This window comes from Podarcis liolepis (genome assembly GCF_965112155.1).
Source record: "Podarcis liolepis genome assembly, chromosome: 6".
Lineage (NCBI taxonomy): Eukaryota > Metazoa > Chordata > Lepidosauria > Squamata > Lacertidae > Podarcis > Podarcis liolepis.
In genome coordinates this window covers 44,659,819-44,685,333 of record NC_139559.1, presented here as the reverse complement: position 1 = coordinate 44,685,333, position 25,515 = coordinate 44,659,819, and the positions used below count along the sequence as shown (strand labels likewise).

General features: G+C 45.3%; 1 protein-coding gene across 3 annotated transcripts in view; it reads left to right on the top strand.

Moving 5' to 3' along the window:
• The window catches only part of DEF6 (DEF6 guanine nucleotide exchange factor), a 47,974-nt gene that overhangs the window by 16,648 nt on the left and 5,811 nt on the right, over positions 1-25,515 (top strand). For 2 of the 3 annotated variants that reach the window (XM_083509227.1, XM_083509229.1), the window contains exons 2-7: positions 7,593-7,733; positions 14,480-14,665; positions 18,296-18,523; positions 19,679-19,825; positions 22,090-22,198; positions 23,504-23,802. In XM_083509227.1, the coding sequence (XP_083365353.1) occupies positions 7,593-7,733; positions 14,480-14,665; positions 18,296-18,523; positions 19,679-19,825; positions 22,090-22,198; positions 23,504-23,802 (1,110 nt within the window). Of the gene's footprint in view, positions 1-3,356; positions 3,390-7,592; positions 7,734-14,479; positions 14,666-18,295; positions 18,524-19,678; positions 19,826-22,089; positions 22,199-23,503; positions 23,803-25,515 lie in introns of those variants that run through there. The other variant, XM_083509228.1, reaches the window with a different exon arrangement.

The window sequence follows — 25,515 nt, the reverse complement described above, 5'->3', positions numbered from 1 at the left end:
TTTAGCAGCCAGCACATCACTCAGCCTTGGAATCGGCCCATGCACATCCCTCTGGAGGCACCTGGCCTAGCCATGCAGGCTTGGACACTGAAGTGTTGACTCACATAAAAGCAGGAGTGTCAGTGTGTGGGAGCAGAAGGAAGTGTATTGCTAGGTGCGAAAGCAGCCAAAAATAGGCCAAAGAGGGGGAAACCTTCCTGATCATTCAAAGTCAACATAAGAAGGCACTTTGTCAGTAGCTGATCCTTTGCTAACTCCAGCCTAGTGCTGTAGCCATGGTATGTGTGTCCATCCCTGTCTCTTTCTCTCTTTGCTAGCCTCTGTGACTCACTCAGAGATATTTTGGACCTCTGCCCTGAATTTCCAACTTTCATTTACTAAAGTTTGTGTCTGCCTTAAGCTACTGGTTTAAGCAATGATGTGGGGGGGGGGCTATGAAATTGTGCCTGGATAGGTGGCTCCCCAAACCCTGGTTGGAATGCAGATTGCCCCTCTAACTGATCATCAGATGGATTATCTGAGTGGGATTAATCCTTCATCAATTTAATCTCCACAGATAATAACTGAGGCAGGGTAGCTGCATGCCTTTGTACATGTCTCCATGTGTGCGCGCATGTATGTATGAGAGAGTGTGAAATGACCACATGCACCACCAGCATGTGGGGTCTAGTTAAGAGCAAATGTGGCTGTCAGGCCAAAAAATATTAGCCACCCTTGTTATAGCTTTTTAAATTTTATTCACAGACTGATAAGGGGAAATGTTCAGACAAGTAGGCGCGTGCATTTAGCCTCCACCACACCTTCCCTGATGGGCTTGTACTGTGCTTACCAAGTTCCTGTGGTGGGCAGGAATCTCAGGGGCCCACGGCATTAGACATTATTGAGAAGAAGGCCCTGATGAGCAAAGTCTCCCAACCATTGGAGGAGCCCTAAGTATGTACATACAGTGTCCTGACAGCAAGCAGAGTCTACAGATATTAGCAGGTAGCTTAGCCATGCAGCTGGCAGGTAGGGTCAGATGGGTGTTGCAGGACCTTGGGTAGCTCCAAGCAAATAACTTGCTCTCCTTCCCAGGCTCTAAAGGACCCCTGACAGTTAAGTCCCGTCGCGAATGACTCTGGGGTTCCGACGCTCATCTCGCTTTATTGGCTGAGGGAGCCGACGTTTGTCCGCAGACATTTTTTCCAGGTCATGAGGCCAGCATGACTAAGCCGCTTCTGGCGAAACCAGAGCAGCGCACGGAAACGCTGTTTACCTTCCCGCCGGAGCGGTACCTATTTATCTACTTGCACTTTGACGTGCTTTCAAACTGCAAGGTTGGCAGGAGCTGAGACTGAGCAACGGGAGCTCACCCCGTCGCGGGGATGCGAACCACCGACCTTCCGATTGGCAAGCCCTAGGCTCAGTGGTTTAGACCACAGTGCCACCCAGGCCCTACCCCTTCTTGAAGTGGAGAGTCTCAGCGCTCATCCACATGTTTCTGGACACAGACCAAAAAACTACAGACGAAGAACTGAGTGGAGTGCAGGGGGCCTGTGCAGGAAGCCTTAAATACCTTGGGAACAGACCTGAAGGAAGCCTATGTGCTCCATCAGGCTCACCCTCAAAGGGAGCCCTGCCTCCAAGCCTGTGTTCTATTGACCAATCTGCAGGCAGATTTGGATTCACTTTCTGGCTGGCAGGGTGAATGTTAAGCCTCCTCGCTGGCCAGGCAGCCTGCAGCACCACAGAACTGGCTTACCTTCTGCCCCGCACTTTCTAGGCCCTGGTATTATCATCAACTGAGGCCCTTCTTCATGTGCCTCTTCCATGTGAGAGGTCTAGAGGGTGGCAACAGGAGAATGGGCCTTCTCGTTGTTGTGTCCCCCCGTCCCCCCCGTTTGTGGAATGCTTTCCTCAGGGAGGCTTGCCTGGCATCTTCATTATATATCTTTAGGTGCCAGACGAAAACTTTTCAATATTCTATGGCTTTTTAAATGTGTTTTTGGGAGGGGGTTTGTTGGTTTGTTTCTGTTTTTGTTTTATCTTGTGTTTTGTATTCTCATTTTGTATTTTTCTGTTGTGAACTGCCCTGTGACGAAGGGTGGTATGCAAATTTAATAAATAATAACAATCATAAGGGTGAGGCAGTGGGTGGACTGCATGCTGTGATGGAAAAGTTAGTTTTTGCTGGGCAAGTTGGTTCACCAAGTGTTTTCTTTTTATTTTTTCCCTGCCAGCAAACTGTTAACGAAAGGCAGCTTCTGATTGGCCAGGGTTCCAGGAGGGAGAGTTGAAAAAGAGAGACAGTTTTTAGGTTGGGAGGTAGGGAGTGAGAGTTGGTTCTGGGTAGAAACATCCACTCTGAGGAATATATCACAAGCTAGAGAAGGGAGTCTCTGAGCTTAGTGTGAAGGATAGTGTGTGGTGTCCTGTAAGAGTAATAGGCCAGGAATTAACTGGGAGGCTGAGGCTGAGCCAGGATAAGTAGAAGCTGTGAGAATACAGTCTACTTAGGACTCATTCCAATCAGGAGGGGAGAGATTCTTCTACACTGAGAAGACTTCCAAACCAGTTAAGAGGGGTGTGGTGATTCCTTGGGTCTGTTACTTGGAGTACCTCAGGAGTAGGGTTGTCAAAGGGGTGTGTAACTGACAGGAAGTACCACCTTGTTTAAGAAACAAAGTATTAAGCGGCAAAAGCTGTGCAACAACTGAGAAAGAGCAGAAGTGAAATAACATTAGAATCTGAAGTATCTTATGTTTTACCCACTTTGTGTCGTAAACTTCCTATGTTTAATAAAATCTTTCTTGTTTATTTGACCAAATCCTGCCTAAGACAACAAATTATTAAATTTTCTCTCACACAAGTCCCCCATAAGATAATCTGGGGTAGTTTGTAGGAATTCGGGTAATTGGTGTTCTGTGAGGTGGGTGCGCTATATTTAAGTGAGCCACCCTATGGCTGAGGGGGAGGCAGTGGGCAGACTCCTTGGAGGCTCTGCGCAGCGTGTCCTGCCCTGGCTCACCCCGCCCTGTTGGTGGCTTGCCCCACCCTCGGGTGCAGGGCACACACCGCCCCAGGTGCCCAAGCAGCTGGCTACACCGCTGCTTAGTTCCCCAAATTATGTACAGCCAACAGGGCATGGCCAATAGCAACAAGCTCACACTGCCCCCTCACACATTAACCAAATGGAATGCCTCTTCTATCTCTACGAAGAAGTCCTTGATTGCCCCCACTCCGGCCTCTGTTTTCTGTAGGCCATTGTTTGAATTTGCATGAACATATTTAGCAGCAGAAATGCTGAGTCATCGAACCACAGTTGTACGATTTGGCTGATGCTAAAGTCTTTATTTCATATCTTTTATTTGCTGCTTGCATTTTAAGAGTGGATGAAGAAACTAGATTTGGTAAGTTTCAGTACTTTGTCTCCTTTTTGCACTTTCAAAAGGGCATGCTAGTTTGGTGCTGTAGAAAGGTAGCAGATAGTTAAATTTGGTTTTTTTTTAAAGATTTGTTTGCTGAAAGGGGAAAGGACAGGTGCTTGTAGGATTTTTATTTATTTATTTTGCCTTAGGTGCCAAAATAACTTGGTTGATCTTGGGTGCAATGCATCTTGACAATTTTTGCAGGTGGTGGTGGTGGTTCAGGGAGAGAGGCCCATTTGCTGCCCTATCTCAGACAGCAACATTCATAGAGAATTATTACCAATCTGGCTAGGTTTCCCCAATTTAAGAATATAAAAACATACTAAAACATCAAACACTAAAAACTTCACAATACAGGGCTGCCTTCAGATAATGCTATGACTACTGATCATGGTGGCTACATATGATATGATCTGTATAGCAGTTGCTAGGGAGCAACAGTGGTGAAAGAATATTGCCCTTGTGTTTTGCTTGTGGTCTTCCTGTAGGTGTCTGCAGTGGAGGCTAGTTCATTAAGGCGAATGGTTCACTTTCCCACTCACTTCAGCCCACTCACAGCCAATCTTCACTTGCTGACCTCCTTAATTACAACTACTGTAGTCCAGAGGTGGCACTCCCTCCTTCTTAGACTCTAATGTTGCCCTTGTAGAACTCAGCAGAAAGGAGGATGGGGACAAACCTAGAATTAGCTGGCTCTACCTGTCATTGCCTCTGCCTCTACCTGTTGTTGGATCTTTCACCCCTCCAGGCCCAGTGGGCCCCAGCCACCAATAGGTACCTGATTTGACGACTGTGGGGAAACAGGATGCCAAGCAAGACACACCTTCAGTTTGATCTTACCATAGGTACTTAGGTGCCAGCTCTGAGCCTACGGAGCACAGTTTTGCCTAAGTCACATGCGATAGGGAGAAAAGTTTATGGAAGGTATATAAATGGACTTTGCTTAAGCATTAGCTCATATGGTATGAGAGTGTCCTTGAGCTTGTTCACAAGCTTTTTCAACAACAGTGATTGGCTCGGCTAAATAGCAGCCCATTAAACCTTTGCAGTAAATAAATGCAGTTAATGGTTGTGCTGTAGGTGATTTGCAAATGTAAGGAGCACACTTTTTAATGTTAAATTTTTATGTGTTTTCTTCTAAGCTGCCTTGAGGGAGAATATTATTAGAGTAGTAGATCAACTTTAACATCAATTAGTGAAATAGGTTAAATAATTTAGGGTTTAAAGCAAGATTAACCACTGTCCACAGGGCATTTTAGGCTACACAGGGAAAGGCTACTTGAAGTGGCCAGACAGCACAGCAGCTCACTCAAACCTACCTCTTAGAGATGAATGTTAAGGAAAGCAGATAGGATGTGCCCTCTAACAGTTTCCACTTAAGATAGTTAAGAGAGTATAGCATGAATGGACTATAATTCTAATTTAAGCCCTTAAACCCATAAATTTCCACCCACCCTTGTGGTCAATAGCACCTTTGGGGGAGAGTTTGATAATAGATTGAGGCTGTGGCATCCTTCGTCTGCACTGTGGCCCTAATCCGAATCCCCCTCCTCCCACAGCTGCTTTTTGAGAAAGAAGCTCCAAATATGGAGCTCCCATGTCACATCTGGTTTGATACTGCAGACAGGTTTTGGCAGAGCCCAACATAACTGCAGAGGTGATACTTACTCATCTTCTCACCTTGCGGACTTGATTTTCTGTCTCCTACTCCCCTCCCCTTTGCTTTCAGACTTTTCTCATGACTGGGATGTTTGGGGCTATGCATGGACCTAGAAAGCTAAAATTTGGTTGTCAGGAAGGGGAGTACCCTCTCAGTTCCAGAAGTGGCTAAAGTAGCCTCTCAGAGAAGTGGGTAACTTAACCTGTTGTGGCAAAACCAAAGTATCTACAAATGCAATATAAAACATAGCTAACATAATCTGAGAGTAGTAAAACTAGTCAGCCAGTTAACTTTCCAGGGGTTGCTGTTTGCTGCCTAGGGAAATATCTAACTATATCATACTCAGAGAAGACTGAAATTAAAGGAGAAGTCTATTGATTTCAGCGGGTTTCTTGAAGCCTAACCATGTCTACTCAGAAGTTGGTCCCATTGAATTCAGTGGGGCTTACTCCCAAGTAAGTGAGGTTAAGATTTCAGCCTTTGAGTGATACAATGCAGAGGAAAGGCCATACCTCAAATTAAATCCTCAGCATCTCCACCTAGGGCTGGGAGAGACTCCCTGTCCCTGAAAACCTGGAGACCTGCTACTGGTCTGTAGACATCCTGAGATGGACCACTTAGTCAGGCTCAGTATAAAGCCGTTTCCTGTCTTCCTGAAGTCACACGCTCCCAGTTCATTCTGTTTATATTGTTTATGCTTTTACTTTGTTTATATTTGATGTTTTATTATTTTTAATTTGTATGTTATCTGCTTTATAAATAAACTCAAAGAAAAGCAGAACATAGACATCACTGTTGCTACTATTCCCCTCTGCCAACACAATGGCCTTGATCCAATTTGGGGTCTTTCTGTTGTTGCTTTTTAAGTAAAGAAAATGACTGTTGGGAGATCCTTTCACATATATCTGACTAGGCCCTCAGGCAGACACTGCAGCAGATAGCAGTTGTTTTTTCTGGCAATAGTGAGCCTCTTCCGGCTAACTAAGCTTTATTCACCTTGGCAGCCTGGTCTTTTGGAATTACCCAATGTGCCTTTTATGTAAACTTTCCCTAGTCTCTCTCCCCCCCCCCCCGCCCCCATGCCCAAGTCACCTATGGCAAGCAGTTTGCCTACCTGGAGTGCAGCCAGGACATCTGTTCTACAACAGCACGTATATCAGTTCCAGAAGTGGTACACACTAAGACAAAGGAGAGAATTTTACATTGTTTGGAGATTATTTACCCTCCAATAGCTGAGCACTCAATACCAAACACCATTATGCTGGGTTGAATGTGAAAGATGAATAGGGTGAGTTTCAGATGATGCCAGCTAATCACAGCTTGGTTTTGAGGGAGGGAGCAGTTGCCTTCTATTTTTTGGTTATGGGGATGGAAAATCAGGGATGAGACATTCAATGCAGGACAAGGTCCCCTTCTCCTCTTAATATTTGCACTGAAGAGATTTTCTCAGCAGGCAGTTTCTCTTTCATTATAGTGCTGCTGTAGGGTTGCCAACTTCCCCACCCCTTTGCCCCTTGCAGACCTCCTATGCACAAACAGCTGGATGAGAGCTGAAACTTAACAGCTGAAGCTTTTTCCAACACGAAGCTACTAGCTACTAGCGATGGATGGTACAATTCTGAGCTGTTGAATCTCTGCCTGTCATGTGACTATTAAAGGCACATGAGACCTATGGGGGTAGGGGTGGGGTGGGGAGCTGGCAATCCAATACAGCAAAGGTAGAAGAAGCTGCCCTTCCTAGTAATCTCTTTTCCACAAAAATTTAAGGCACACAGCTGCACCCCCTTTTGAATCTAATAATCATATGGAAAAGATCATAGTCCTAGGCACACTTCCTTGATAGTAAGTTTTATTGACAGCATGTGGGATTTTCTTCCAAGCAATGCATTTATTATTTGGGTGAAAGCTTGATTGGGTTAATAAATCCCTAAACCCACCATTTATTTGCAGAATAGTTTCCTTCTTTCTATTTGAGGATAATTTCAGGGTGTGAGTCAGAAGTGTATTCTGGGATGCCTTTAAACTTTAAAGTGTTGGATATTCTTTTATAGAAACATAGGAAATTGCCTTACACCGAGTTTCTAGGTTTTCAGACGAGTCTTTCTCCAGTCCTACCTGAAGATGCTGGGGATTGAATCTGCAGAGCATCTTGGCTATGGTGCTGCTCAACCCCACTTTTCATCCAATTGCTTAGCAGCTAAATAGTTTAATCCTTGAAGTGCCACATATCAAATGGGAAGATATTGCCCTAATCCAGACTGTTTTATTTTTTCAAGTATCATGGGACCATAGTTTTGGCAGCCAAGGTTATCATTCATGTGTCTGCATTTGCTCATGTTTAAGCCAAAAAGACATGGGGCATCAGTAGAGATGTGTGGGTGAGGGAGGCTGAACCCTTCCCCACTCCATTCCATACTTGTTATGTCAATAAGGCAGATGTGAGAATAAAAAAAAAAGTCTGCCCTCCTTGTGTCTAATTTGGTTCTGTCTTGTCCTGATGGCCTGTCTTTCCTTTGCTCTCTCAGGTGCTTTCTCACAACCTGTACACCGTGCTGTGCATCCCTCATGATCCTGTGGCACTGGAGGAACACTTCAAGGACGATGACGATGGGCCAGTTTCAAGTCAAGGGTATATGCCATATCTCAACAAATATATCCTGGACAAGGTAAGACCATTTCCCCTTGAAGCTCCTTCTTCTTAGATCAGGAATGGGGAACTTAGGGCCCTACAAGTGTCTAGGCAGTATCAAACACAGGACGGGAAAGGAACAGTTTTCCTAGTTTCCAGCAGGAGCAACTGTGCACACTGATGATTGGCTGGTGATTTGAGATGTAACAGGAAGAACCATAGCTGTCAACATTTCCTTTTTTTAAAGGGGAATTCCCTTATTCCGAATAGGATTCCTCGCAAGAAAAGGGAAAAGTTAACAGCTATGGGAAGAACATAGGAAGCTGTTTTATACCAAGTGGGACCATTAGTCCATCTAGCTCTATAATGTCTACACTGATTGGCAGCAGCTCTCCAAAGTCTCAGGCAGGAGTCTTTCCTAACCCTATTTGGAGATGCTGGCGATGGAATTTGGGAACCTTCTTTCTGCTAAGCAGATGGTCTATCATTCAGCTGCAGCTGTGCCTTGTCCACCTCCCACCCCATCCCCAAAGCAGTTTTTCAATTTAAAATCCCCCACTGACTGAGTTTCGCTTTTTTTTTTTTAATGTAAATAAGACACCGAACAATTGTTTAAGTGGATCAACTTACTTGGAGCACTCCCCTGAGTGGGGAAAATAATAATAATAATAATAATAATAATAATAATAATAATAATAATAATAATTTATTATTTGTACCCCTCCCATCTGGCTGGGTTTCCCCAGCCACTCTGGGCGGCTTCCACAAAGACCAAAAATACACTTATGTCATACATTAAAAACTTCCCTGAACAGGGCAAAAAGGAAGAGGCAACCCACATTTTATGTGAATGGGTAGAGGGGCAAAAAGGAAGAGGCAACCCATATTTTACGTGAAAGCTGTGTATGACGTGTGAGGCACAAAGGAGGAAGGAAGCAGAAATAGGATGTCACCCCTTCCAAGTGTGGTCAGATTTGTGCTACTTGGAGGATTTTCAGTTAATCATAGTTTCTTGAGTACCTCCCAGGCTTTCAAGGAAGGAAGCTGTTAATCCTGATTTTCATATTCATGAGCACTTTATATAGAGGGACTGTGAAGCAGTATCAAAGCCCCTTGCATGGAATACTTGGCTTTGGTGGGTTCAGAGCATTTCAGTGTGAATGGAATCCTACTTAAGGTTGAGAAAACGGGACAGCAAACAGGTGCAGGTTTGCTGCTTCTCTTCCTCTCCCCACAACCCACCATCAAGCCCTGGGGAATGTGCAAATCTGTGTCAATGAGATTCAAATGAATTTTAAAAGTCTGCTGGCAAAAACCCCATCTTAAAGATCTGTTTGGATGCTTGTTAGGAAGAGAAGATTTTAAAATAAGAAACTGGATTCCTAAAGCCTGATTTTTCACTCTGGTTCTCTGTATTTCAAAGGCATCTTTGTTCCTGGAAGGGGAATGTTATGAGCTGTCTTCTCCAGGCTTAGACACACGCACGCACGCGCGCGCACACACACACACACACACACAGAGAGAGAGAGAGAGAGAGAGAGAGAGAGAGAGAGAGAGAGATAGATCCATGGCAGCTTCATAGGGTTGTTCCTGCCATGTGGCAAGTTGAGCTTTTTGGATAAGGAGGTGGAGTCCGAGGGTGGCAGAACAAGCAAGGGCTTGCTGCCTCTCCACTTCTGTTGCCCACTACTTTCCCACTGCAGCTGCCACCAGCCACTCTGCACAAATACACACCAATCCTGCCAGCCATAGAGCAACGTGAAGCCAAGACACACCATGAGCCATTTTGCTATGGTGGCAAAAACTGTTCAAAAGTTTCACTGTTAAACTGCAACCCAAGGGGGGGGGGGACCTGTGGCCTTCCAGGCCTCGTTGGACTACACCTCCCGTCATCCCTGACCAACAGCCCTGTTGGCTGCCGGTGATGGGAGTTGGGGTTTAACAAAAGCTAGAAGGCCACCAGTTCCCCATTCCTGCTTTAAACAGTATTTGCCATCACAGCAAAGTGGTGGCAGCACTCAGCATTCTGAAGGCTCCCTCTCGGTTTTTCTGGTCCCCCTAATGCCTGATTTTCTGATGAAGGACATTAGCATCCTTCCTCAATTGTGCTACACCGTGATGACTGGTTGTGGGAGAGGGGGGCAGGTAGGAAGAAGAAGGGGAGGAGCAGCGAGCATGTGAGCCCTTTTGTTATATACAACTCTTGAGCACAAAACTCTTCCTTGTAAGGTAAGGTTGTAGCCTTCCAGTTGCTAGACTCCACCTCTCATCAGGGGAGATGGGAGTTGTGGTCCAGCAGCATCTGCAGGGGCCCATGTTCTACATTCCTGCTGTAAGGGAATTCAGGAGTGCTCAAATTACAGGGGCCCAGTGCCCTTGCCTTTTGGGATGACATACTTAAGTTGCAGTGCAAAGCACACCTAGGAGGGAGTACACCCCATTGAGTAGATTTGAGGAAGCCAGTTTAGGATTCCACTGTTTTTTATTGTTTTTAGAAGGCTTTTGGGGGCATGCTTTGGTGCAGTCCTGGGGTGGAGTTTGTGAATGTCATTAGGGGTCCACTCCTTCCCTCCCTCCCTCCCCCCCACTCCACATTATTGAGTAGGCCTGACTTGCACTGCAACCACAAGCCCAACAGAATAATCTTGCCTCAAGGTGGGAATGCAGTCTGAGAATACTCCTTCTGTTAATTTGGATATCTCCTCCAATTAGCAGGAAACATGCTACCTTCTCCAGTGACTCACCACCCAGCAGCAGCCGAAACAGCTCAAGTGTGAAATGATTAAGGAAACAAACTCATGCATATAGAGAACGTGCTGTTTTGAAATAAATGATCTGATTGTCATGTTGCTCTCTATCAGTTGTGAAGACATGCTGTTTTGAGTCAAGCACGGGTTGGGGGGCGGATTTGCCCTCAGGAAAGCCCTTTTACTCTAGTGTAAAAGGTCACAAATATGCCTACAGAAGATCCAGGTGGTTTGCATTGGCTTCATAGCTATGGATTTTAGTCAATGCTGGTCCTACTCAGAGTAGACCCATTGAAACTAATGAACCTTAGTCCATTATCTTTAGAGGGTCTACTGTGAGTAGGACTAGCATTGAAAACACCCCTATGTGTGCCCTATGTTTCTCTTGGCATAGCAGGGAATCTCAGATCTTGACATACAATCAGGTTTTGTTTCAGAACGAACACGTTTCTCCTTTCCAACTATCACACACTCCAGCCTTTGCCAATGCACTCCCAAAATTCTGTGAAATTAAAATTCCAAGGCTTGTAGGTCAGGTTAATGTATATGAATTTGCTAAACACACTCAAACTAGCTTCATTAATTATGAGTAGATGGGAGGGGTATAAACAATAAAATAATAAATTATTATTATTAGAGAATTCTGGATTTTCAAGGTGAATAACTTAGGCTTTGTTTTTCTTTTTCATCAAAGATAAATGGTACAATTTATCAAGTTGGACCCCTGTAATCTGGGCACTTCTGAATTCCCTTACAACCAAGTACACAGAACACACTCAGAACATATTCCTAATCTGTATCATCTTGTATGTGGCTGCTTTTCTCTACATCTTCTGGATTTTGATGCACTGGCACGATTAGGACACATCAACAGAGTGCTGATTTTGAAAACTGGATGCACTTTACCCTGTGCATCCTGTTTTCTGTAATCTACATGGTCTAGAGGTTTCAATCCTGATTTGCCCCCCAGAGCTAGCAGGTGGTGCTTTCTGCATAGTTAGACTTTTGCTTAGTGGCATATTTGTGACCTGAAGCAAAAAGGTAGCTACTTTTGCCAGGGAATTTTCAGATAATGCAGAAGTGTTCCAACTTGGAAATCTAGACAGCTTTTACGTGGATCTAGCCTTAAGACTCTCCCAAATAACAGGCACATTTTGCAGGACTGTAAAGGCCTAGTTGGCAGATTAGGCCTAGTTGGCAAACCTACTTCAGGCTTTAAAACTTAAGGTTTAAATTCAGAGAGAATTTAGACTCTTTTATTTGCAGAACATGGTTTACGTGTCAGCTGTGCATTATGCAGGGAGCTCTGGACTCTTTCATGCCTTGGATAAAGCACAAGCTTGAGTCATGGGGCATGTGCTGAATTCCTGGCTGGCTGCCACTCGCTGCCCACTCCAAATGATCTGAATGCCAATTTATATGCAGGCAACCCCAGCTACAAATCACAAGGATGATCATAGCTGTTTCATTATCCTTTTGGTCCCCATTAACTAGTGGCAGAACTGGCACATCTGCCTAGTGTTATCTTGGCATGGTAACCTTTTGCTGGATGAAAACTGTGAAACAGTAGTTTAGAGACTAGCTATGGAAGATGGCCAGATAACTAACACACACACACACACACACGCACACTCCTATTTAAAGAGCCAGGGAACAATTGTGTATCACTTCCCTTACTGCATAGCACTTTTTGAAGCTTGATGCAATTGCACAGGGGAAGCAAATGGAGTGCTGGTGGCTAACAGACTGGGCTATGAATCGGTATTTCCCCAGTTCAAATGTCATCTCTGCCATGAACTCGCTAAGTGGCCTTGGGCAAGCCAGTCTCTCTCAGCCTCAATCTCTCCCAACCACCTTTCTCCTCTGCCATATGGGAGACAATTATATTGATGATTCACAAGCCACTGGTTGGCTACTGTGAGAACAGGATGCTCGCTGAGAGGGTCACTGTCCTGATCCAGCAGGCTCTTTTTGTGTCCTCACGCTATCTTAGTCAACGTCATGGTTCCCTTGAACTTTGGGGGATTGTTGCATGTGATCATCTGAGCTGTGACTAGTATCTAAAATTCTTATGAGTAGGTGGAATAGTATGTTGTAATTGAAAGTTAACAGAAATGCAGAAGTGTTTTTCAAAAAAAAAAAAAGAGAACAATGACAAAAGTTAAAAGACTAATTAATCTGTATTATCTGAGTCAATTTACTTGGATGGTTTCTTGTAAATGTGTGGTTTATTCTCCCCATCTGGCTCTAAAAGCCTCTTTTATTCCAGGGGTGGGGTTTGGGGGGTGGGGTGGGGGAAAGAGATGGTGGCTGGATTTTCCAAGTATGGTGGTACCTCGGGTTACATGCGCTTCAGGTTACATATGCTTCAGGTTACAGACTCCGCTAACCCAGAAATAGTACCTCGGGTTAAGAACTTTGCTTCAGGATGAGAACAGAAATTGTGTGGCAGCAGCGGGATGCCCCCATTAGCTAAAGTGGTGCTTCAGGTTAAGAACAGTTTCAGGTTAAGAACGGACCTCCGGAATGAATTAAGTACTTAACCCGAGGTACCACTGTAGTTCTCCACCGTGGCTGGTCCTGGGAGCCACACTACCAAAGGAGGAATATTATTATTAAGGTGCATTAGGACACATCTGCCAGTGCAGTGTTATAAGTTAGGAGAGAGTGCTCAGAAAACAGATGAACTATTTTCTGAATACTCAGTAAGAAAGTTTGTAAATGCCAATGCCCCAGCTAAGCAAAAATGAGTTCATCCATTGCTAGTCAGTTAGAGTAACGAGATGCAAAAGGATATTGGACTCTTTTATCACCAACAGTTGTGCAGATAAGGACATTGCAGAAGAAGCAGCTTTTCTCATCTCTTTATGAGAAGAAAATTGTTGGGTCCCTCCCTGACTAGTGTTTTATGGCAGGTGTGTTTTGCAACAAGTTCTTGACACAATAATAGTGAACGGGAGTGGTGAATTTATTCTGTTTTATTAGTTGTTTTTGCGATGCTTCCCTAGTACTACCACATTATTGCTGTCCCAAGGTGCTATAGCAAAACAGGAACAGAAATAAACCAGAACATTTAGGTATAAGAAGTTATGGGGTTTTAGCAGGATGTTACATGAGATGCGCTGATTGGAAATGAAGCAGTGTGACACCCCAAAACCTATGTAGGTGAAAACTGGGATGAAAGCAGGACTGCCTCAATATCATCATAAGCATCACAAACATGAATGCCTAAGAGAAAGGGCACCTAGAGGGTTCCTAAGCCAAGTGTCTAAATGGTATGTCCCTTAGAAAGAGCTGAAACCAGGTGCTTTGAGATAATAACTGGCTACCATCAGATGCTAAATATGTATATGTACTCCACTGCCAAAGATTAAACCATAGGAGAGTAACCTCTGGTCTGAAAGCCATATATATCACACAACTGAATTTGAGTGGGTGGGGGGAGCCCAGAGGGAGAAAAGGAAGGTGTCGGAGGGAAAAATGGGGAGTGAGTCAAAACAGCTGTAGCAATGGAAGGGTGGGGGGGAGAAGCCCTTTCCAAATGATCAGTTCAGACCTCTGGAAAGAGCGACCTGTCTTTCCACTGACAGTCTGTTGGATCGAAAGGAAGAGGTGAAGGGGGGTGCGAGAGAGAAAAGGCTGTAACATAGAGAGAAATAAGAGGGTGCCTCTGGCCCTACCCATTGCTGGCTTTGACCCTAATCATTGTCAGCATGCATCACCTGATTGGACACCTGAGAGCCAATGTGGTGTAGTGGTTAGAGTGGCCTCCTGTTGCTCTGTCCCAGCTTCTGCCAACCTGGCAGTTTCAAAGCATACCAGTGCAAGTAGATAAATAGGTACCGCTGCGGTGGGAAGGTAAATGGCATTTCCGTGTGCACTGGTACTCGTCACCCCACTCAACCAGTCACTTGATCAGGCCACTGTAGTTCTGTTGATGCAGCCTAGAATAGCATTAGGTTTGTTGGTTTGCTTGCTGCTGCATCACACTGTTTGCTCCAGAACACTAGAGCTATCACTTACGTTTTGTTTGCAGGTAGAAGAAGGAGCTTTTGTCAAGGAGAGTTTTGATGAGCTTTGCTGGACCTTGACAGCAAAGAAGAATTACAAGCCAAACCGGAATGGGAATAGCGTTGTATCCCATGAAGATGCTTTCAAACTTTGGTGTCTCTTTAACTTCTTATCCGAAGACAAGTACCCTCTTGTTATGGTTCCTGACGAGGTATGATTGCTTTTAAGTAACACTAATTTTTGTTTTGCAGTGCTTTTGATAAGGGATGAGTCACACTATGTATATTTTGCATCGTTAGGGCTTAGCCATGTGATTATAATCATTGTCTGGAGTGCAATTATATACATGTCTGAGTCTAGCTATCATAGATTTCTGTATACAGGCCTGCAGATCCAAACTATGCTGCTTCTTGCGTCATCTGATCGCTGCTCAAGATTCCACCCTGTGTGGCCAAGGGATGAATATGGTAACAAGAATACGCCCTTTTCTACATGTTAACATGTTGCATGTCCCTATGCAATCTGCTTTCGAGTGGTATTGTTTTTTGATGCACCCAAAACAAGTGTTCTTGTATCTGGAACATAGGAAGCTGCCTTATACAGAGTCAAATCATTGGAGCATCAGTATTGTCCACTGACTGCCAATGATTCCCCCAGATTTTGGGTGTGAGTGTCCTGGCCCTCACTGCTAGATGAAGAACTGGAACTGCAGGCTCTTGTTTCTGCCAAAGGCTTTACTGCAAAAGTCAAAACAGTGCATGGACCAGTCTCAGGTTACAAGGAGCCACAGAGATACATAGGCATGGCCAGGCACAAGCTAAGATGTTGACCCACAAGCAACATGTCTCCTACATCTTTCTTATAAAAGGATGGGGCAGGCATAGCAGTTAGTGCAAGCAGCCAAAGTCTCAAGGCTAGGCAAATGAACATGCACTCCTCCAAGTTAGGCGTGGGAGGTCTACTTGTGTTAGCGCTGGCATCTCCTTGTTCTTGGAAGCACTGTCAGTGTGTGCTCAGCATCAGAATTATACTCTGTTGCCTCCTTAAAAGCAGGAGGCTCTGCGCTGACAGGAGGAAGACCCGAATAGCAATATCATATCTCACGGGGGTTGAATTCTCCTGTGTTAAGCCACCTGGCCCCTCCCCTGGATCAGAGTTTCCCAGCTCCCCTTCCCCTCCCTGATGTTGGACACCTGACAGGGATTCCCTGGAATTTCTCCTGCCCCACTAGGACCCTCCCCAGAGCCATCTAACTGCAGCTCCCTGATCTCCTCCTTCTGCTTCTCAGGATCCAACCAGCCCTCCATGGCAGCTCCATGGGGCTCCAGCTGGTACTTAACAGCCCTAGTCCTGGATATAGCAGGGACTGAACTTGGGACCTTCTGCCTGAAAATGATGTGCTCTACCACTGATCTATGACCCTTCTCAAAGTGCTGTATTTCACTTCTGTTTCTCAGTGTCCCAATAGCAAATTTCATCTGCTTCCCTTACATCCATGCTTCTCCTAAAACTGCAGATGCTTTGGGTTTCATAAATGCTGAATTTGCACAGTTGCACTCATACATGCAATCACACCTGATACATTTTCTTTATTTTTCCACACACACAAATGGAGATGGCCTGGAGATGGCCTCAGGCAGGGTGGGGCAGGGAAATATTTTTTGGGGGTGGGGGAATAAGATTCTGTGAGGTGGTTGGATTCTGGGTTAACACTGTGGCTGTGTTTAGCTTCTGCTGAGAGGAGACTAGCCAACATACGGACAAGGCGTCTACATGAATGCATGCAAAAGGGTAGTGCCACAGACTCAACGTTAAAAAAGAACAACCCCAAACCAAACAAGCCAGCTTGGAGGCGGAGAGAAACAACGGCCAGGAAATGGGATAGCGTGTGACTTTCATTTAGGCCAGTCAGGCAGAAACATGCACGTCTAATTAATGTCATCTGTCCTTTAGAGTGAGAGTGTAAACCCAGTTCATGTGTGCAATGAGAGGATGCGGGCTGCTCCTCATGCTGCTTTCTGTTGTAGACTGAAAAACTGCAGGTCTGGACACACCCATTCTTGAAACACGTTGAGATACGAATCTGGAACATGTTGGCTCCACCCAAAGGGTTAATTGCAATAAAGAAATGCTGTTCAGTCTAGCAGAGCCAGTAATAACAGCAATAATCTCTAAATTCCACAAGACATGTTGTTGGAGGGAAGGAGATTTCCTTTGCTCCTTAGTACAGAGGCAAAATCTCAGTCAGGTGGTTTGTAAATCTAAAGACCAGAAACTAAACCCTAACTCACATTGGTCCCAAAGCCAATAAAGACCTAGCCAGAAAATAATCTCATATAGTTTCCAGGAATTTCCACTGCATCTAGCTCATCAGCTAATGTCAGGTGTGATGACAACCATCAAGCTTTTCTCTCCCCTGTGTCTGACACTCTTGCTCCATCCCCCTTATAGTTCAGCAGAAAAGGCCCTGTGTGCACATGCAGTCATCAGCTACGCTTCCTGTTTCCTACCAAGGCATTTCCTGTTCAGCTCTTGAAAAAGCATGCTGTCTTTCTAACTCCACCAACAGTGGAGTTGAGCATCCGCTAGCGTGCATTTGTTTTTAAAGAATTTGGTGGTTTTGTGTAAGAATCCACAATGGATGAGGATTTTTGATTTTTAAATCTAGCATTGGCATCTGGCTTCTGAGTAAATAGTCAAAATAAACAATAAATCCTAGGAGATGCTGCAAACTTCTGTGCATCCCATTGATTTCTGTGGGACTTCACACCTAGGGAAGTGACTACGAGATTTCAGCCTTCAGGTGTATTTAGATACCTTTTCATACCACAGGTAGTGGCAGCTGTGGCTAATAACTATGGGGACTAGTAGAGTGGAATGCAGGAAGGCCAAATTAGACAAAGCCAATGACAGACAAAACCAACTAATTTTTCTTTTGTTTCTGTCCATTTCCTTGTTGGAATGCAGGTAATAGAAAACTCAAATGGGAATAAACACATTATCGTGCCTGTTTTGGTGGCGGCGATGGCAGCAAAGAAGCAATACTTCTCTGCCATTCTGTAATTGGGACGTTGTTTAGCAGAGCTTTTCTGAGTCCATAATTTACTCCAGTTTGGCCTGCAGGTGGATGTACAAGTGCCCTTGTCAGCTCCATATAATATGTTTGCAAAACACTTCAAGCATAAAGATTTTTGCATTTGGTATAACTTGGGTACCACAAATGCTGCATTCAGTTGAATGAATCCAGAACTCTAGTTCTTTTTAGAGGGAGGATTTTCAGTTATTGTGGCCTTGTGACACAGACATGGTGCTGGGGGGCGTGGGCGTTGAGGGTACCACATGTTGACTCGGCGCTTGCTTTCTCTGATTGATAACATCAAGCAGAAGAGGATTGATTTGTGGAGTCCATTAAGTAATAAATGCCTTTTTGTGAGAGGGGGTAGTCCCAGTCAACTTGAAAGAGGTGGCTATGAGTCTGCCCCCAACAGAAAGGAAATCATTTACTGATTGAAATCTGCAGTCCTAAATATACCTTCTGGGAATACTTTCCATTGAACTGAATGATACTTCTAAATAAGTGGACTTTGAATCTTTCCCCTGGGTACAGTTATTGGAGAATTTTAATGGAGAATATGTCACTATATATTGTTGCCATGTGGAACCACAGTTAGAATTCTTGAAGCAAGAACTGACTTGAAGCAATAAGAGTCTATGGAGTGAAATTCCACAGCACAAGAAGGAATTGTATGTGATCCCAAGGGGGAATTCAAAATACATCTGATACCTAGAAGTAGAGAACATGGTTAGTTCCTTCTCTGCTGACTTCCCCTGCTTGTTCCAGGTGGAATACCTCCTGAAGAAGATCTGCACAGCCATGAGCATTGAGCTCAACTCTGGGGAGTTAGAGGACTTCTTTTCTCAAGAGGCTCAACAGCAGAGTGGTTTGACAGTCTGGCAGTTTCTTGACTTGGTAAACTCGGGCCGGTTCCTACGAGGAATTGAGCGTGAGGCTATTAGCATGGCTATTGAAGAAGTCTACCAGGAGATCATTGGAGATGTGCTCAAACAGGTAAAGAGCTGTCCTTGATTAAGAAATCCTTTGCTTGGGTTTGTGGAACTACCTATGAACAGGAAATAATCCTGTAACACGGGGACCCAGCACAGCTTTCTTCTTCTCTAATAAAGTCTGTATTGGCCTGATGGGGACTGCATCTACTGCACATTCTAGTTACCTTTCTGGACAATGATAACAAGAGCATTAAAGGGGTGGGAAATGATCTAATTTGTGGTATTTGAAGTGAGAGGAGCAGTAGAACAAGGTAAGGGGGGGGGGGAGCAACCATCTGGGAAGAGACCAGAGAACCTACACTGATGTTTATTTGTCTTTTCCTATAGAATGGTAACTGCATATGCTAAGGATAATCGGGTAGGCAACTTTTAGGCTTGTATGCATGTTCCATTTTTCTTTTGGGTTCTGCACACCAAGATGTAGTTGCTGTATCTACCAGCTAGCATGGGATTTTGCATGCCAGTCCTTTGGAAGATTTCCCACACTTTGCTAATCCTGATCAGTCCTGGTCGCCAATCAGCCTGTCAGGAATCACAATACCCTTGTGGCGTGTGAGCTGTCAAAAGTGCCAAATCAGCATGCCTGATAGTGGGAAATTCTGGAAATTCTTGCTGAGTGTACAGCATTGAGGATATGCCAGCAGCCAATGAGGAAATAGGACACTGTGCTAAGTCCACTGCGCAAAGAGGAAGAAAACAAGTCAGCATTCCTGACACCCACAAGCCACATGGTCCTGTTTGTAATAGTTCAGATGGCAGATCAAGCTCAAGGTTCATTAAGGTTGATATCTAGCTCATTCAAAGGAAAGGCTCGAGTAGAAAGCCTCCTGCTAGTTGGTGGCACTTGTTTATTCCACACCAGAAGTAAATTGGCCATGTGGGAAGTTGCCACATGGATGCAACCTCATATAAAGCTAGTGATAAGGTATACCTTTCAGAATATACAATATGCATGTATACACTTACATATACCTGGGTAAGATAAGCTGGAGATCAGTTCACACAATCCATGTTCTAAATGTGCCAGTTTCTTTGGCTCCTTTGTGACACAAATCTGTGCTATGGCTGTAATATAGGTGGAGTCTTGCAAAGATCTTTGGTACAAATATCTTTGTTTACTCACTTTCTGTTTCTCTGTCTCTTTGGTTGGGAGCAGGGCTATCTATGGAAGAAAGGTCATCTGAGAAGGAACTGGTCTGAACGATGGTTCACCCTAAAGCCCAGTGATCTCTCTTACTATGTGAGTGAGGAACGGAAGGAGAAAAAGGGGAGCATTTCTTTGGACAGAAACTCTTGTGTGGAGGTAATTGGACATACTCTGAAACAAAAGGAACATGATAGGCAGATCCAGTCCTCTCATGAGGCAGCTGGTGACAGTGTGTGGCTTCTCCTCTCCCCAGTTGCCTACCGCAGTGTCATTCCCTTCACAATGCAGGAATATGCAACTGTAACATAAGCGGATTGTGACCTTGACATTATCAGCACCTGTGAATCTGACAGGACCTTATCAAGGTTGCTGTTGAAGCCTATGTACAGGTCCTTTTGAGGGAGGAAAAAAGCACATGCAGATCAAGCTGTCTGATTTAAACAAATAAACTAAACATTTGTAGACTATGCTTCAGCCAGTAAGGGTCCAAGATGGCCAATGACAAGTCCAAAATAATTCATAATGCATATTATAAAACACTAAAACAAGCAGTAAACCATAACTATTAACCATAACATGAGGCAGCAGCTTAAAACATACAGCAGGTTTAAGCAATTACATATATTAAAAATGCCTGGTGAGGAATAAATGTTTTTGCCTGGTGCCAAACAAATTGTAATGTAGGTGGCAGGCATACTTCTTTAAGAAGAGGGTTCTGTAAGCTGGCATCACCAGCAGGAAAAAGTAAAGCCCTCTCCATTGCTGTTTTATTCTGTGTTTCTGATATGGAAGGCACTTTGAGAAGAGCCTCAGCAGAAGATATCAAAACAAAGGGTGTTATCCAAGATGATCAAGGGTCAGGAAACCAGGCCTTAAGAGGAATGGTTGAGGGAATTGGGTATGTTTAGCCTGGAGAAGCAAAGATTGAGAGGTGTTATGATAGCCGTCTTCAAATATCTGAAGGGCTATCACATGGAGGAGGGAGTGAGTTTGTTTTCTCCTGCTCTGGAGGGTAGGACTCAAACCAATGGCTTCACGTTACAAGAAAGTAGATTCCAACGAAACAGCAGAAATAACTTTCCGACAACAAGAGCTGTTCAACAGTGGAACAAACTTCCACGAGAGGTGGTGGACTCTCCTTCCTTGGAGGCTATTAAGCATAGGTTGGATGACCACCTGTCTTGTATGATCTAGTATGAGATTCCTGCATTGCAGGTGGCTGGACTAACTCTATGATTCTGTGATCTCCACTTACACAGCAGAACGTCCTCTTCTCCCCGTGTGCCTCCTGCGCCCTCCCCATATCTGCTCCGGAGGCTTGGGGGATTCCCCAGGACGTATTTAATGGGTGTGAGGAAAGAGGAGAGAAAGGAGAAGGTTCCACTGAACAGCCGGAAGTCCTTGGTCTGGTGGAAGCACTTGGATGAGTGCTGTCCATACTGAGAAGGCCTTCCCCCAAATGTTTAAGACCTTCCCCCAAAAGGAGAACTAAGAAGGAAATGACTATATTGCTGACAGCCAAGTATGGGGGAAACAAAGTAGAATCAGTAGTGCCATCATGGCACAAAGTCCAGGTCCTCACTTGACAAAATGAATACGAGAGCCTCCAAATGCAGCAGGACTTGTTTATCACACTTTGAAGTGAATTTTAGTGCACATTAATGTCTAAGAATGTGCCTTGCCCACATAAGTCCATTAAGACCATTGGGCAGTATCCAGTGAAATCAAGGACTTATGGCTGCACAATTGAACTTCCTCTCCTCTCTGCACCCCCTAAATATGTTCTCGGTCCCCCCCAACCTTCCATAGCAGATTTGGGGAGGGTGTTTGGGGAGAGGACATTCTGTTGCATGAATAAAAATCCTTGTGCTGATGGAGCTATTTTGTTGGATACCATCCAGACTCTAAAATTACCTATTGCACCACTGAGAGGAATTGAGGAGACAAGCCATGCTGTGCCTGTTAATAGTGAAGACGGGGGACGGACGGACTGGATCCAGTCCAGAACTGGGCCCCCTCCATGGCCCACTTTTGACAGGTGGGCAAGGCCACCATACCTATCAGTTGCCTGAAGTCAGGTGACTCTTCCTTTGCAGCCCCAGCTCATACTGTATGGGAAGAAGATTTGCAGCCATAGATTGAAGTCAGGCCAAGGCTATAAAGATGCTGAAAGTAGGGCTTGCAATCGGCACTGGATGTAAATTCAGTGCTGACTGTTAGCTCCACTTTCAGCATGGACTGGAAGTCAGCAGGGTTGCAGCTTCTCCCAGGTGGGTTGCAGAGCCTTGATGGGGATGTTGATTTGTAGTTGGGAAAGGCAGGGGGGGCCATCCTTGGCTTGAGGCATTTCAAGCCTTGGCAGTGTTCTAGGTGGGCTTGTGGCTGAAGGGAGATGTCAACTTTTCCACCTTTATTCAAAGATCTTGCCTGACAAGGATGGGAAACGGTGTATGTTCTGTGTGAAAACACCTTCTCGGACGTATGAAATGAGCGCCTCGGATACCAGGCAAAGGCAGGAGTGGACGCTTGGTGAGTACTGTGTCTCTTCTCTCTTGCACCTTTGGAGATTTGCTGAAATTAAGATATGAAACCTCTGGCCCTTTAGGTAGCCTTCATTCATGGATTGGCTTTCTCCCCGGATGACTTGAACTGCCCAAGCTAAAGTAACTCACATGGCCAACATTTTATGAAAACATAAAAACACATGATTCTGGATTGAAAGCCAGTCTTGTGTAACTATTTGGGACTTCAGTACAGATTATTTTAATATTGTCTTCTGCGAGAATCTTGGGCTCCTAGTAGTAGCTAAATAATATTGAGTGTTAGAAATAGGAGACAAGATAATATGGAACCACAGGGTCTTGCCACTCTGACACTTCTCTCTCTCTCTCTCTCTCTCTCTCTCTCTCTCTCTCTCTGTGTGTGTGTGTGTGTGTGTGTAGAGTTCTTCGTTTGCATACCACAAAACTTTTATGAATTTGCAGTATGAAAAGGAAGTTTGGTTTTGCTTCCTGTTGAATAGCATCAGCCAAGAAAGCAGACATCCCAAAACTCTGGGGGTCATGGGTGCTGAATGTTGCAACTCTTCCTTATTTCATTTCTCTAACGTATTTTTATATTGCCCATCATCAAACTCAATTGCAGGGAAGTTTTAAAAAAATTAGAAGTGCAATTCATGAAAACAATGAAAATGATTAATCAGACAAGCAGATAATGGCACAGTTCAATGAGGTAAAAAGCCTGGGCAGCTAAGGAGGCTTGTGCTTATGCTACGTTGCTTCCAGGCGAACCTCCTTGGAGAGGGTGTCCCCATGATAGGGGTGCTAAATCCCCTCTCTTTCATTACCTGCCTCACTTTTGAAAAGGGTGAGGCTTTAGAGAAGACCCTCACAGGAGATGGCCCTAAGGCATTTGTGGGCCACATCCCTTTGAGGTAACCTTCCAGGGGCTACATGCCAGTGGTGGGTGGAGCCAGAGGCAAAAGTGGGAGGAGCAATTAATGTAAATCTTACCTTTGTGCACTAGACTTTGTTTCTACATGCACTCACCTCTCCTCCATCCATGGGAGCAAGAGACATTATCAGAATTCAAGGTCACATTCCAGCCAGGCAAAACCAAGAAGTTACAAAGCAGGGCCAGTAGAGGGTGTGGCCTAGGAAGATCCCTGAGCACTACATATAAAGACATCAAGATCCACATTTGGACCCTGGACCTGAGTTTCCCTGACCCTAAGGGATAGAGAAGTGGTTGTGAGTCAAGGGGCTCTTTATAGTCGCTAGCCAAGCCAGCCCCTATGTCCCCTTCTGACATCTCTGGCCCTTCCTCCCCCGGCAGCCATCCAGATGGCAATCCGCCTCCAGGCCGAGGGCAAGAAGTCTCTGCACAAGGACTTGAAGCAGAAGCGGCGGGAGCAGCGGGAGCAACGGGAGCGGAAGAAGGCTGCCAAGGAGGAGGAGATGCAGCGCCTGAAGCAGCTGCAGGAGGAGAAGGAGCGCAAGCTGCAGGAGCTGGAGCTGCTGAAGGAGGCCCAGCGCCAAGCTGAGCTCTTGCTCCACGAGGAGGAGGAGCGGCGCCAGCAGCAGCATGAGGAAATGCAGAGGACGCTGGAGATACAGTTGCAGGAAGCTGAGAAGGTGGGTTCAAGGAGAAGGGCGAGGGGGCTCCCACATCCACAACCTGCCTGGTAGACCAGGTCAGTCAACAAAGATACGAATCCCTCCTTGCATCTTTGGTGGGTCAGTCAGCTTGCCAACAATACCCAGGAGGGGTTAGGAATGGATTTTTTAGAGGCTTCTTCAGTGCTCTAGCTTGTGCAGTAAGTCTCCTTGGGACCTTCAGCCTAGACTGGCTGGACGAGGAGGGAGAACATCCTTTTGAGAAGCATGAAGTGATGGAAGGCCTGCTTTCTCTTGGCTTAAGATTAGCAGCTCACACGCCTAAGCACTACACTATGGTTTTGCTGTGGGGTGCTATCCAGATGTTCCAGGTAGTGCCGAATACAGTGGCTATACACTACTGATGGAGGTGCAAGACCAACAGAATGTGACATCTCTGCAAAAATATCTGCATTGGCTGCCCATGTGCTACTCTGCCAGGTTCAGGGTTCTTGTAATAATATGCAATACTCCCGAAGCCAAGCTGGTGCCAAATGTATTGCTCTGCTTTACTGTGGCCCACATCAGCAAGGCCGAGAGGGGGGTCTTGTGCGGGCAGCCCAGGACCTCCATACACACTGCCTAGACTTGTGCCTCAGAGAGGTCACCAGAAGCACACTCCATTGTCTGTCAAGACAGACGGATGCCAATAACAAGCTTATATAGTCGTAAACTGCTGATAATAATCGAATTAAGGTACCCCTGCCCGTACGGGCCAGTCATGTCTGACTCTAGGGTTGCGTGCTCATCTCGCTTAAGAGGCTGGGAGCCGGAGCCGGCGCTGTCCGAAGACACTTCTGGGTCACGTGGCCAGCGTGACGAAGCTGCAGCTGGCGAGCCAGCACCAGCGCAGCACACAGAAACGCCGTTACCTTCCCGCTATAAAGCGGTACCTATTTATCTACTTGCACTTAAGGGTGCTTTCGAACTGCTAGGTGGGCAGGAGCTGGGACTGAACGACGGGAGCTCACCCTGCCGCAGGGATTCGAACCGCCGACCTTACGATCGGCAAGTCCTAGGCACTGAGGTTTTACCCACAGCGCCACCCGCGTCCCTTCAATATAAATAGGGGCCTGCTGTATACTTGAAACTGTAATGTCACCTTTTTTTTCATGGCATGCAGATTACTTATTATTTGTTGCATAATTGTGGCACATCTAATGCAAGCAAGCAACTAAGCTGTAAAATGAGGCAACATGCATCAAGTATTACTCAGGCTCTGTGCAACAAAGAAAGGTGTCCAAAAAATATTTTTCTTGCTTCAAGTGGAATTCTGTGCAGTCACTACCGAGCTTCAGAGTGACAGCCATATTCCATAGTGCAAAACATCCAACTCGGCATTGTTATATTCATCATGGCATCATTTAATAGCCACCAAGGCAAATAGGCAGAAATCTCCTATAGGGGAGGTCATGGACCTTTCTTAACATTCCAATAAGTGTTATCTCCCCCCACCCCACCCCCACAAAAAAAGAATTCCAATCTGAGGCCCACTGAGCCACTCACTTTCGCTTCTTTCTACGCTGCTAATTATTGCATGCCTGTCTTTGTACATCCACAAATCTGTACTGGAGATGACAAAAGCCATGCCACAGTCTGCACCAACGGCTGGGTTGTAGGCTGCGTTTAGGTAGCTGATTCTGCCCCCTGCTGTTGGGCTGTGTACTCTACATACTAACCACATGGTATTAT